The 14,989-nt window shown below is 45.4% G+C and overlaps 1 protein-coding gene across 1 annotated transcript; it reads right to left on the reverse strand.

Moving 5' to 3' along the window:
- Positions 1-666: 666 nt before the first annotated feature.
- Positions 667-5,020, reverse strand: LOC141652961 (transcription initiation factor IIE subunit beta-like). The gene is made up of 5 exons (XM_074460582.1): positions 4,845-5,020; positions 3,890-4,177; positions 3,474-3,605; positions 3,282-3,398; positions 667-1,364 (listed from the first exon to the last, which is right to left on the reverse strand). The coding sequence occupies exons 2-5, from the start codon at positions 4,175-4,177 to the stop codon at positions 1,014-1,016; spliced, it is 888 nt and encodes a 295-aa protein (XP_074316683.1). The 5' UTR covers positions 4,845-5,020; the 3' UTR covers positions 667-1,013.
- Positions 5,021-14,989: the final 9,969 nt, after the last annotated feature.

A 14,989-nucleotide genomic window follows, 5' to 3' on the forward strand; every position in this document is an offset into this window, starting at 1 on the left:
CTTTCTCTACAGACAGACAGTGAATCTGCTCAATTTAACAATCTGCACTGGTTTTGAGCCATAGTTCCCTTAGCCCCCTACAACGATCTACGAGCGACAGAAAAAGATGGCCTAATACTCGACTTTTATCGTTTGATATTATGTGACTAGTCAATAGCAACACAACCAACATGCACCCACAGAATGCTCCAAGACACTGGTCAAGTGATTCCCCACGGTGACTCGGGAAACTGTTCAATCCTACCTTCCTTTAGAAGTTTAGAGCATTTGACAGCCAAGGTGCGACTGTCAGATAAATCCTTGTTTGCGACTTTCCTGCATTACAACCAACGAGGCCATAGGACGATATGAAAACCTTATTCATCATGAATTAGGAGAGCAAGGTTAAGGCTCCCTCTGTTTTTTAGTGGCCATAATTTCAAACCGTCTTACACAAGACTAACTGGACACAAGCATGGACGCACGGCGAATCAATAATTCGTGATTTTAGAGGCCATAATCTCAAAATCACGTTTTGTGTACCAATTGTTCATACATGAATGAATGAGTCGGAAAAGAAAATAAGAGCGAGTAGCACAACATATTAGCCTGGATTGTTACATTTTTCAAAATTTTAATCTCTCTTTTTTTGCCCTCAATTCTTAACGAAGGAAATAACATAAAATATCAAATGAAGATATAACGTTATTATTACTGTAAGTGAGAACCATATACGGAGTACTATATTTCACATTCCTTACCAAATGAGTGATGAATTATGATCGAATACATTTATCTTTTGATAAAAGGAAATAAATGAAGTATTTTATATAGCCTTCAATAATTTGCTCGAGGCCAACAAAGTTGCAAACTTCATGGTAACTCTCGACATTTTTATCCAAATCTTTTGAGGTAATTCGAAATCAATGACTTTCAGTATCGTGTTTCACTGGTAAGGATCGATCAATAGGTTGGTTTTCAAAGATCAACCTATTCTTTCTTCCTAAATGAGGAATACATGAATGAGGAGATTATCAGGAGGGTCTTCCCGGCTTCGGCTTCTCAAACAGTTCGGGAAGGTGAGCATTAGTGAGCTTAGTCCTCTTGGTGATCTCCTTCCTCTTGGGGCCTTTAGGCTTGGAGGATACACCCTGAACCTGGGCTGCCTCCTTTCTCTTCGTAGTATCAGTAGCAGGTGTCAATCCTCTTTGCCTCAAATCCTTCTCGACATCTAGAAAATCTTGAGGCAGATCGATGCCCCTGAAAAGTTGTTTGAGATCATCATCGACCTTGAAGCTGGACAGCCGCGGGTCATTTGGATAAGCAATATCCTCTTTTGAATCAAAATTTGATAGCAGCCATATTTTTCCTTCGGCCTTGAGAGTCTACATAAAATCTTATATGAGACAGGCTAATGGATAACCGTATAACTAAACAAGTAATACTAGTATACTCCGTATTTGGGTTAGTCTTCCTAGAGAATCCGTTTCACACAAGACTCGGCCTAAGTATATGGGCAATGCAAAAGATAAGGAAGTAGTGTTTGATAGTTATCATTTGGCTCCATTTAAAAGGAAAGTCGGTTGAAACAAAAGCATACACAAAATTGCAATCTCGTTGCTGCCAGGAAACCTCAATCTACTGATTATCAAACTATAATGCGCATAATCAATTATAAAGGGTGACATGCTCCTTAACATAAGTAATAAGTTGCTCTGGAAATAGGTCAAGCTGAAGAGCGAAGTAAGTAAACAGAATGCCTTCACAAAAGAATGAACATGGAACACTTTTACCAAATCCATCTACACAAAAAACTACATGAGACGGTCTTACATGTGATTCAAACTCACTATCAAAACATAAGTCATACAACACTCAATCAAACCCTATCAGACTCTGCATTAAGGTCTGATAGCATTTCGAAAGCCTAATGGGGTCAGGCATTGAATTGAGGGTTAAATACATCTTTGTCATCAATATCAAAATCCCACATGGGCCAACACGCGTTTACAAAATGATATGCATCAATCATGAACCCGGAGAGCAGTTATATTAAGCAAGCATCCTAAAGTAAAGATTGTTTCACAGACAATCCTTTCTAATTTGAAAATAGAATGGGGGAGGAAAAAACACAACTAATGCCCTGTTACTCAGGCTCAGGTGTAAGACACGCATACATATCCAGGTATCCAGATACTGGACACTTCAGGACTCGAATTTTGAGACATGAGAACCCTGTCCTCAACGCTCAAACAAGAATACGGGTACGGGGACAGGCCACTAAAGCAGAAAACTTTTAGAAACATGAAATATCTAAAGTTTCTAAAGTGAAATGAGATTTATGAAGCATAAGGCTTAAAATTGTCAAAAAACATTCTATATGCTTCACATACGCCTCTTACTTTACTTGTGTCACATAATAATGTCTTTGTGGAGAAGTTTCGGATTGATAAGTACGGGTAGGGATTCCATAACCATATCCATGAGTGTCATGTCAGACAGAGTGTGGTTCCAAAACTGAAGAGTGGAAGTAACATAGCTAATACCCTGATGCAATGCCTATTCACCTCGTTTGACTCCAATAAAGATAGGGTGTTGATTTATGCAGTACACAATTTACTCATTACAATACGCCTATGACCATACTACTACTCTCATTTCCTTCGCACAATGTACTATGGTACTGCAGAAGAAAAATAAGAAAAACGTCAAAGTTCAGAACTCCAGGTATACCCCAAACCACCAATCTCCCCCACCACTACTTGATGGCATTTGGCCGAAGAACTTTATTTTGGTATTGAAATGGAAATGTAAGAAATATTGCATTGAGTAAAAACCGTACTTCGAAAATAAACAATATAAAGATAAGACTATATTATCATTTCACAAATGGGAGTGATCATGGGAGTATTTATTCTGTTATACAACACAAAAAGACAAATGCCTATTTGGACATTTATGATCTATGTTACTCAGACTCTGTTAGAACTATCCAGCACCCAGAAGTTGTGTTCAAGTGTCATGCCTATGTCAGTGTGTCGCAGTGGTACTGAATCCACTAGCATGTAAAAAATCTAAGAGTTGGACTAACATAGCTGATGATAAAATGGTTGTGCAAGGAGCATTTTACACAAAAGACATACTCCTTACGTCTCAATCATTTGTTTACCTTTGATTAAAATACTCGTCACGAAGAATAAAAAAAGGTGAACAAATAATTGGGACGGAGGGAATACAAAAAAGGATTCATGCTGAACTGTGCAGCATATGAGAATGATCTCCGGTTAAACACTAATCCTTACCTGCAAGTCCTTCATGACATCAAGATATGAATCCTTGAGATCAAAAATAGCTATGCCCTCTTGATAACGTTCTATCGTCTGGAGCAGATTGTCCTTATCCTTGATCTCATATTTTGACTGGTAATAATAGATGAATCAATAATCTTTTTTCTCTAATGGAAGATAGTAAAGACTACATGTAAGAAAACGTACCTTATATGAGAAGCGTAAGCCATCATATTTCACTTTTACATTCTTAGTCAAGCTATCAAACACTTCTTTATTCGTATTCATGTCCACGTAGCACGCCTTATTGATTTCGTCTGCAGTAAAAGCTCTCCTTGTCTGCAATCAACATAAGGACACAACATAAAGTAACTGTCATACATTTACATTTTGCCCTCTTGGTCGTGCTAGCCCTCGTAAGTAAGCCAATATAGCTTTTAAAATGATTTCAAACATGATGTTTAGCTCTATACCCACATAGCATCTTCTATCAACAAATACTGTGGGAAAGTAACAAAACATATTGCGTATGCCAACGCCGTTTCTTGGGCTTACCCTATGCATATGCTACGTAAACAGGTGAGGATGTGCGAAAAAAGTAGTATTGTTTAAGATAGACAAACCTTTTCGAGCAACTCAATAACTTTCTTCATCTGAGCTCCTACAGGAGCTTTCCTGATGTTGTTAATTTGCTGAAGCTTCTCTGTGTTTTCTGAGAATTTGCCTACAGGCGTAGAAATCCCCATATTTGCTAATGGTACAATAGGTGGAGTTTCTTTACGCATAGTTGAGTGCGTATTCTGTGAGGTTGAAGCCTTGGCCGGTGCTTGCCTTGCTGAATACTTTGACAGAGTCGTCTGACATCTTTCCTGTTGTTTCTGAAACCTTGCCAGATCATCTCGAAGCGACATCTAAGCACAAAAAATACAAATGATTCAAAGCCGACACTTGAGCCAGAATACAAGATTGAAAACTAAAAACCCTATTAGTTGAGGGGCGAAATAAGGACCCATAAAGAGGAAATTATCTTATCACAGCATGATGAAGCCGATATCAGACAGACTGAAAAATGATGCTGCAAAGTGTCTGTGGTACGCTGACAAATCGCTCATTGCGACAATTAAACGAAAACAGTTCATTTCCTCTCTGTAACAATGTAATGTGTCCCACAGAAGCATTCCCACATGGACAATTGGACATGACAAATCCGTAGTCTCGCTGAAAGACTACATATCGCGTAATTATGTTTACAGCTGATTTATAACAATCCTTATATATGAAAGGAACCCTAAATTCTCGTTCAAGACGGGCATATCCGTGTTAACCTTAAAAGACGGGGGGAATAGGATCAATAAAGACAAAAGAAAAATTCCTAAAAACTATAAATCCACCTTTAATCAACAGGCTACCATTGAAATTGAAGAGAAATACTTCAAATTTAATTCAAAGATTTAAATAAATTATTTACAATTTTAGAAAGCCAAATCAACTATAATTGAAATTAAACAACTACAAAAACAATCAGCGAAAATAAAAAAGAAGCAACGAATCATAGAAATGAGAGAAAGACGAGATTACCTTTGATTGAAAGACGAATTGTACTGGGTTGTTAGGAAATTAGGGTTGATTTGAGGGATTTCAATTGAGATTTGAGAGAGACGCGATATTACTCTACCAGTTTTACCAAATTCGAGAGGGACGGAGTAGTGTTTAATTGAGATTCGAGAGGTGTGTTTAATTAGTTTTGATTTATTATTGGGTTAGGCATTGTATTTATAGAGCCCATTTTCTCTTCATTTTCTAAAATGAAATGGATAGGCAAGTTCCTATCAATGGTTTGAATCGCATTTAGACAATATCTAACGGTTCTAAATTTACGCAATAAAGAAAAATGAGAGTGAAAAAGGAAATTATTATTTAAAAAGATTGTGAGAGAAAATGAAGAGGATCAATTTCCGTATTTATATGGTTTGATTTTGCCTGACTCGTGCCTTCTCAAATCTCAAGACGGCTTTCTTAAAACTGTACTCACTCCATTCAACTCCACTTTATATGTTTCCTTATTTGGTTAAGAAAATGATCATTCTATCCTTATTGAAAATCTATGGGTATTTATGTGAAACTAAACTATGTGGTCGTGAGATGAGGAGGGTGCGGGAAAGATTCGATGGGTATTTTGGTATGGAGGTGGATAGTGTGGGGAGGTGGGGGATTGGCGTTTCTATGGAAAAAAGAAGTGGATTGTACTTTTGTGTCTGCTTCAGTCCATCACATGGACTTTGTTGTGCGCAGGGAGAAAGGGGAATGGCGTATTACGGGGTTCTATGGATGGCCGGCTGTGTCGGACAGGCACCTCTCATGGGAGCTCCTTAGATTGTTGAGTAACCAATCGTCTTTACCGTGGGTGTGTATAGGGGACTATAATGAGATTCTGTTTTCTACGGAAATGAAAGGGGGAAGTAGACCTCAATGGCAGATGAATAGATTTCGAGATGCGGTGGAAGACTGCGGCCTAAGGGATGTCCCGTGGGAGGGATATAATTATTCGTGGGATAACGGTCAAGCAGGTACAGCTAATAGACAGTGTATGCTCGACCGAGCCCTTTGTACGACGACGTGGCTGGATATTTTCCATTTTGCTAGACTGTTCTATCTTGATCGTGAATGGTCGGATCATGCGCCAATCAAGCTGATGTTGAATAGGAAGGAGGTACGTGAGACCAAGAAACGAGCTTTTAGATTTGAACAAATATGGGTTGGGGAGGAGGGGTGTAATGAGGCGGTTGAACGGGGTGTAGCGAGGGGTAGGGGAAATCTGAGGCGGGTTCTGGAAGAATGTGGGAGGGAGTTGAGAGCGTGGAAAGGCACCAACATTGGGTGCATCAACAGAGACATTGGGCGAAAGCAAAAGCAGCTCGCTAGGCTGAATAATGGGGACAGGTCAGAGGAATGTGTTCAGCGAAGACGAAAGTTGGTTGCGGAGTTGGCCAAGCTACGTCAGCAAGAAGAGCAATATTGGAGGCAACGATCGAGGGCTTTGTGGTTTAGAGATGGAGACTGTAACACGAAATTTTTTCATACTCGAGCGGGAGAGCGAAAACGGAAAAATTACATTGCGGCCTTGGTGGATGATAACGGAGTAGTGCGAGCTGGTAATGAGGATGTTGCTCAGGTTGCTAATGCTTACTTTCAGGATCTTTTTACGTCGTCGAACCCACAGAACATAGAAGAAGTGCTCATTGATTTTGGGCAACGAGTCACGGCTGACATGAATGAAGCTCTTGGCCGAGATTATGGTGAAGATGAGGTACTTGAGGCGTTAAACCAAATGAACCCGTTAAAGGCGCCTGGCCCGGATGGAATGAATGGGTTGTTTTATCAAACTTATTGGGAGTCGGTTGGACCTGATGTAGTTGGTACCGTGCTGGCTATTCTTAAGGGAGATGTGTCCCCTGTGGAATTTAATAAGACGAACATAGTGTTGATCCCGTAGAAAAAAGCATCGGATAAGATACGGGATTTCAGACCCATTAGTCTTTGCAACGTGGCGTACAAACTTGTTTCGAAGGTTCTAGCCAATCGATTGAAGCCTTTCCTTGGGGAGATTGTTTCCGAGAATCAGTGTGCATTTACTCTGGGGCGAGTCATTTCGGATAATGTACTGATAGCATTTGAACTCTTCCATTATATGAAAAATTCGAAAGCTACTGAGGGTTCTATGGGTATCAAACTAGACATGGCCAAGGCATATGACAGGGTCGAATGGAGCTTCCTAAGGCGGGTTTTAGAGAAGATAGGACTGGAACGGCGTTGGGTGAATAGAGTGATGGCATGTGTCTCGTCGGTCTCCTTTTCGGTTCTCATAAACGCCAATCCATCAAGTGAGTTTAAACCGTCGCGTGGGCTAAGACAAGGGGATCCACTATCACCTTACCTTTTTATTTTATGTGCGGAAGTTTTATCTCATTTGATGAGACGGGCGGTGGAGAGGAATGCCCTTCATGGGATCCGGATTTCAAATGGGGCGCCAGCTATTTCTCACTTGCTATTCGCGGATGATAGCATTTTCTTTACGAGAGCTAATATGGAGGAAGCTGATGTGGTTATTGATATTTTTGCGGCGATATGAGAGCGCGTCAGGGCAGCTGGTTAACTTTGATAAAACCACGATTTCTTTTAGTAAAGGGGTACCCATTCAGCGCAGGAACAACCTAGCAACGAGGCTGTGCATTGTAGAAGTCGAGGAGCAAGCCAAATATTTGGGACTCCCTACGGTGGTGGGTCGGTCAAAGAAGGTATTGACGGATATTTTACGGGATAAATTGAGTAAGCGATTAAATGGATGGCGCGGGAAAATCTTGACTAGGGCTGGTAAGGAGGTTCTTTTAAAGGCTGTGGCCAATTCACTCCTTACCTATGTTATGAGCACTTTTAAAATTCCTGCGAATTTCTGTGACGAGCTTAGGTCGATGTTATCTCGCTTTTGGTGGGGTCATGAGGAAGGAAAGAGAGGCATTAATTGGGTGGCATGGAGGAGGCTTTGCAGACCGAAGGGTATGGGTGGAATGAGGTTTCGCGATTTTCATCTTTTCAACCTGGCTCTTCTTGGGAAACAGGTATGGCGATTAACTGCGGAGACTGGGAGCCTGTGGGCAAGAATGATGTGTGCTAAATACTACCCGGAGGGAGAGTTTATGACTGCTACTTTGGGTTATAATCCGAGTTATACCTGGCGGGGTATCCTTGAGGCTAGACAGGCGTTGCAAGGGGGTATGCGGATTAGAATCGGGGACGGGCTTTCGACCCGGGTTTGGCGTGATGCTTGGTTGCCAGGAACGCAGTCGGGGAAGGTGGTGTCTCCTTGCCCTACTGGGAGAGAGAATATGATGGTAGCTGAGTTGGTTGAGGAAGGGGGACAGTGGAATAGAGGTTTGCTTGCCTCGTTGTTTCTTCCTTTCGAGCATGAGCGGGTGATGAGCATTCGGCTTAGCGAGCATCGACCACGAGATGAATGGTTCTGGACGGAGGAAAAGGATGGGATTTATTCGGTCAAGTCAGCTTATAGGCGTATGGCGGGAGAGAAAGAGTCCCTGGAAGTGGGTGGTACGTCGGATTGGGATAAGGAGAAATGGCTGTGGAATAGGATTTGGAAAGTTCCGGTTTGGCCTCGAGTAAAGCTTTTCTTTTGGCAGCTGTGCAGCGAAGCTTTGGCAACAAGGGAGAATATCGCGTCTCGAGTACGAGGTGAGTCTTCCTTTTGTTTTTTTTGTAATTCTTTCTTTGAGATAAGTATACATCTGTTTAGGGATTGTGTTGTTTCAAAGCGGGTTCGGGAGGGCCTGGAGCTGGAGGGGAATGAGGATGAGGGGTGTGGACAGTTACGGGATTGGGTGGAGATGCGGTGGAGGGAGTTCGGGGCTAGGGAACATTGCAAGTTCATGGTTGGATGTTGAGCCTTATGGGAACATCGCAATAAGGTAGTTTTTGAGGCAAAGGAAGTTGACCCGTTTGGAGTTATTAGGCGGACTGTGGACGTGGTGGATGAGATAGAGGGGGGAGGATGGCTACGGGAGACGAAGAAGGGAAGCTGCCCGAGGAGGGGAGAGGGTATCACGTGCAGGGTGTGGACAGCTCCGGAGAGGGGGGTTGTGAAAGTTAACGTTGATGCTGGTTCCAAAGACGAGGAAGGGGCTACTTTAGGGATTGTATGCAGGGACGAGGAGGGTCGGGTTTTGTGGGGTATTTTCGTGGTGCAGGAGCAGGTGTGGGATCCTCGTGTAGCTGAAGCGGTGGCGGTCTTCGAAAGAGTCAAAGAAGCTGCTCAGAGGGGCCATTCCAAGGTGGTGATCGAGAGTGACTGTTTGCCAATTATTGGCGCGCTCCAAAAGGCGAAAACAGGAAGAAGCATGCTTGTATTAGTTTTAGATGATATTTTAGCTTTTCGCAATTCTTTTGAAACTATTTCTTGGTCTTATACTAGTCGTAGGAACAACTGTGTAGCTCACGCTTTAGCTCATATTTTGCCTAGGATTGTTGGTAGGACTGTGTGGTCGGAAGTTTTACCTCCGATTGCAAACAGTGCGGTTTTGTCTGATTTATCGTTGATGCATTAATGCCCTTGGGCGTTCTTCTCAAAAAAAAAAATCTATATTTACAAAAAAAATGTCATACATACCCTACGGCCTATACTAATCCACCATAAAACCCACCTTTATATTTTTTTAATATTTTTTTCGTCTCTATTTTCTTTCTCAATGTACTTTTAATAGTTTTTTTCAATCTGCTCCTTAATACTCGTGCAAAAAAACAAACTTGCAAAGTGGAGTTGAATGGAGGGAGTATGTCTGTATCATATCTGTAGAGATTTATATGATAAAACCCGAATATGGAATTGTATCCATATTAGAAAACCGTTTCATATACTTTTGATCAGCCCAATGACAAAGACGAAGATTTGTTTTGGTATTAACGAATATGAGGAGGGTGAGATTACAATTTCATACATAAGTTTTATCGATAAGTCTTGCTTAACATGGAATATTCGTCTTAAATTTTAAAACGAGTTAAATACTATCGCATGGAAAAATAAAGACAAAAAATTTGGCATTTCACAGGTAACTTGACATGGGGATTTGGTATGTATTTGACCATCTTAAGCTTAAACGAATAATGTCCATCTTAAAGGAGATTTTGTGAAGTTTATAGGGCGATTGTTTTAGGGTATGTAGTGGATTGGGTTGTCCAATAGTCTCTCGACATATACACATACTTGATTTAAATCTCGTTCAATAATAATAATAATAATAATAACAACAACAACAACAACAACAACAACAACAACAACAACAACAACAACAACAACAACAACAACAACAACAACAACAACAACAACAACAACAACAATAATAATAATAATAATAATTGATGGGGCATATTCTGCACCCGATGACCAGTCAACATATTGAGCAAGGTCAAAGATATCCACAGCAAGTCAACGGCTTAGACAGCCCTAAGCAAGACGAGGCACGTTTCGGCTGTCGGATGGGTCCCAATGGGCAACCAGTCAGCCGGGGCACACATCCGCGAACTCATATCCAAGACCCCTCGGCGGTGAGTCAACAGGGTCCGCCGGCCTGCCATGGGTCCCTCGGTCGAGGGGTAGGTCAGTCTTTCCACCTGCTAGCCACTTGGCCACTTGGCCACTACGTGACAAAAGGTGAAAGTCTATAAATACTCCTCTACTCTCATTGAGTAAAGGATCCACAATTGAACCTAAGAATCACTATTCATCTGGTGATATCTTCCTTATCTCTCTACAATATATACTTCGCCAAGTAACAACAACTTCTCTCTAAGTTTACTGACTTGAGCGTCGGAGTGAGTTCGCTCGGTCCAAAGCCGAGCCCTCAGTTTGTTCATCGTTTCAGGAGACCGCAAGGAGAAGCCAACCAAAGACGTCATTCTACAAGCACGGGTGGTGACAAATAACTGCTCTGGAATTACACCGGAACAATTGGCGCCGGTCATGGGGATAGATACTAGAAGCTAGTCCCATTCATTCCCAAACAAAAAAAACAAAACAAAAACCCACCCAAAAAGCTAAGAGGATGTCAAAACAACAAGAGGTGTTTGTAACTGACGAAACCGAGTTCTGCCAAGATAATACCGTCACAGTTCGGAGTTGCAGCAGCCCTCCACCGGCCGGGTAATTCAACCGAGTACGGGATGCCAATAATACCAGATACGCCCGCTGCCAACCAGGTCACCATCATGGGACATGTGGTCGACGCAGCGAAACTAAAGCTACTCCTGGACATAATTGGTAGTACGCGCCACACCGTCACACCGACAAGAGCGGCGGAACCCGTCCAGAGACCAGGGCCTGAATGTGACTCAAGAGACTTGAATGGAGCACCGGAAGAAGCTGGTCTGTCAAGACGCCCGGGGAGCCCAGAGCGCTAGTGGTAGACCTTAGTCCTTCCCGCACTCGCGAGAGGACGGCGGCGCCGTAGTCGCCGACGAGGCACCCCCGAGGAGGAGTGAAGAAGTCCGACTCGCCAGTCGGAGAAGAAGCCCGACTCACCGAGTCGAAGAAGAAGCCCGACTCACCGTAGTCGGAGAAGAAGCCCTTCCCGCCACGGGGAGAGGAGCCGGGACTAGGAATGCGAGGAGCCGATCGCGCGTGTCGTTCGACACGTGGTCGACAGACCCCTCAATGCCTACGTCCTCGAAATCGCCGTGCCAACCAAGCTAAAGTTGCCGGCGTTCACATACAAGGGGGATAGCGACCCCACCGATCATGCCGAGGCCTTTGAGTCGTACATGTCGGTGTGGGAGCAACCCGACGAAGTCCAGTGCCGAGTCTTCCCAACAACCTTGCATGGGATGGCTCGAGTTGGTACAAGGGGCTGCCTGACGGCTCGGTATATCGTTACGCCCGACCTAAGGGACGCCTTCTTAGCCCAAGACTCTTCGCAATAAAAGGAGGGCCGTGGAGACATCGGACCTCCGACTATCAGCGAGGAGGGAGGCGAGTCTCTCCGAAGCTATGTAAAGAGGTTCGACGCCAAGGTTCAACAGATTCGTGAGCTAAACAATGAGAAATGGCACCTTGGCCGATGAAAGGCCTCCCAAGAGGAGACTTAAAAAACGAGCTCATCAAGTGCGGCGGTTTGGGCTTAGACGCCGCTAGGAAGATGGCCGACCATGCCATCAAGGTGGAAGACTATCACAAGACCTGGGTAGGCCACGGCGAGGCTGGGTACCCGTGAGAAGAAGAGCCACCGGGAGGACAACCGGATGAAAGACGCCGTGACGATAATAGGTCACGCCCCGACGATCCACCAGGGCGCGCGGCGGGCGCGGGGGAGTTCGGGAACGTACCACCAAAGGCGATACAATGATCACCCCTCGGTTGTATCTGCGCCGAGGTCTTCGCCCCGAGCAAAGGCGAGGGCCAGTGGGAAAGGCCCCCAAGCCGAAGGGAGACGGTGACACGAGCCGATGCGTGAGTATCACGGCCGCCACACCGGTCACCCATCGACAACCGCTGTCGGCATCTCGAAAAATGTCATTGAAGAGCTAATCCGGAAGGGGAGCCTCGGCAAGTACGTTGCCAAAGGCCAAAAGACTGAGGCCGGCGGTTCAAATAAGAAATCCGTCTTTGAACGGATAGGAGTGATCCATGTTGTCATCGGGGGCAACGAAAATGGTGGATCCGCTCATGGGCACAAACGGCACCTGAACGAGCTGTATCAGGCCATCAACTTTGTGCCCAACACAGCGACTCCCGCTTCCAACATCCCCGACATGACTATTGGAAAGAAGGACTACGAGGGAGTCATCACCCCTCACAACGACCCACTTGTAGTCCACTTGGACATATCCAACCACCTGGTCAAGAGGTGCCTGATTGACACAGGTGCCTACACGAACATCATGTTCAGGGAGTGCTTTCTCAACCTCGGTCTGAAGGTTGAAGACTTGAGCCCCTGCACCAATCCGTTGTACAGTTTCTCCGGCCTGGTACCCCAGGGTTGATCGATCGCCGTGATGTTGGCGAGGGGAATGCGGCGAAGAACGTCCCTATTCGAGTTCGTAGTCATTGACGGCTCATCCGCCTACAACGTCCTCATAGGCCGAGTCACCCTGAGTGAGGCTGATGCAGTGATGTCAATCCGGGCCCTGACACTGATGTACGTCTCGGACCGGGGGGAAGCGCATAAACTCGTCTCCAAGGACGAGAAAGACGAGGTGGTCAACACCCAGATATCCGCCAGAGGGTGCAACATGCAATCCCTCAAAGTGGCAAAGAAGTCAGGGAAGGGGAAGAGCCCATCCTTGCAGCAGGAGGGCGACCCGATGAATACCGACGTCGGCATGGTTGAAGGAACCCCGACCGACCAAGAAGAGCCGCATCCCGGCGTATGGGAAATAACTACAGACGGGACCCCCACGGCGAACAGCTCAGAAGCTGCCATTCGTATCACCAGCCCAAACGGGGACGTGCTTGAGCACGCCTTGAAACTTACCCTCTCGACCTCAAACAACGAATCCGAATACGAGGCGGTGATAAATGGAGTTGAGTTAGCTAAGGTCGCCGGGGCGGAACACGTCGTGGTGAAAACATGCTCCCGGTGGTGGCCACCAAATCGTAGAGGAGAGTGTGAGGCTCGAGACGACGGGATAGTAAGATACCCGGAAAAAAAAAAAGCGACACCGCCAAGTTGAGGTCCTTCCGGATACGAGACGTTCCCAGTCCGACGCCCTCTCAAGACACACCGTCCGACAGCCGGACATGGAGGGTGCACCTTTGATGAGCCATTAGGCGCGGCGCGACAATTTCGGGAAAATTTTGTATAAGCGGCGGAGGTGCCCAAGACAACTGTGGGCACCCCGACCCACGTTTTTATCTAATGAATCGTCCAAGCTTTCCATCAAAGTGTTCATTTTCCCCCATAGTCACTATCAAGAAATAGGCGCCGTCGCAGTCACCCCAAGAAGTAGACGCTACGGCAGTCACCCCAAGAGGTAGACGCCGGCCCAGATCACTCCAAGAGTAGACGCCACGGCGATCACCATCAAGAAGTGGCGGCGTCGCAGATCACCCCAAGTAGTAGACGCTACGGCGATCACCCCAAGAGGTAGACGCCGCAGTAGCCTACCCAAGTGGTAGACGCCACGGCGATCACCATCAAGAAGCAGGCGCCGTCGCAGTCACCCCAAGTAGTAGACGCTACGGCAGTCACCCCAAGAGGTAGACGCCGCAGCAGTCACTCCAAGAGGTAGACGCCACGACAATCACTATAAGGAAGCAGATTTCATGACAGTCACTACCGACGCGGTTGATACTCGCAAAAGCGATCAGCATGCCTCAGGAACGTTAAACACAGTTGAGATACGCATTCTAACTGCCTCGGCCAGACCGAGGTAGAAACAAAAGAAGCGCTCAATTAATAACGTAAGAAGACAACTCAGACGAAGACAAGAAAAGACCTCGGCCAAGCCAGAGGCAAAATAAGCAAAGTCTTATTAAAAATGATCAGGTTACAAAGTGAGGAAGATACAGACGACGGCCGTCCCCATAAGGATAAGGCAAAACACAACCTACCAAAGTTGTACAAAATACAAGGAAAAGAAAGGCAAAAGGTTACAGACATATCATTCAAGCGCCAAAAGATGGCAGGGAGGAAAGGCTTAATAATTGGCCCCCGAACAACTAAAGCTATCCGAGACGCCGGGTGAGCCTGGTGACGACCGCCCGTCTCCCTATGCTCGTGCCGCTTGCCATCGCCGACGTTAGCGATCGTCCTTAATGGGCGACCCAGAAGCTGTCTCAGCAGTCTCAGCTTCCTCAGCAGCCTCAGCTGCCTTCATCCTCTCGGCTTCCTCCTTGGCCGCCTTAGCCTCCTCAGCAAGGACCGCCTTCTCCGCGGCCGCCTCTTCCTCCTTCTTCACCCTTACCTCCTCCTTGGCCTTTTCCTTCGCGGCTTCCTCCTTAGCTTCGAGCTTGTCGTCAAACAGCTCGTCAAATTTGTCCCATGGAAAGGAGCCATCAAGAGGGAAGAGCTCCTCAATCACTTCCCGGCTGACTTCTTCGGCCAGTCCCGTGATTGGCGCGCGCATGTTGGGAGAAGAACGGTTTGGAGCCTCTCAATGTCCTCCTCCCTTTGGGCGATGATAAAGATCCTTGTTCCGGCCACCTTCCCCCTCGGCACCGAAAC

This window comes from Silene latifolia, chromosome 4 (assembly GCF_048544455.1).
Source record: "Silene latifolia isolate original U9 population chromosome 4, ASM4854445v1, whole genome shotgun sequence".
NCBI classification, from domain to species: Eukaryota; Viridiplantae; Streptophyta; class Magnoliopsida; order Caryophyllales; family Caryophyllaceae; genus Silene; species Silene latifolia.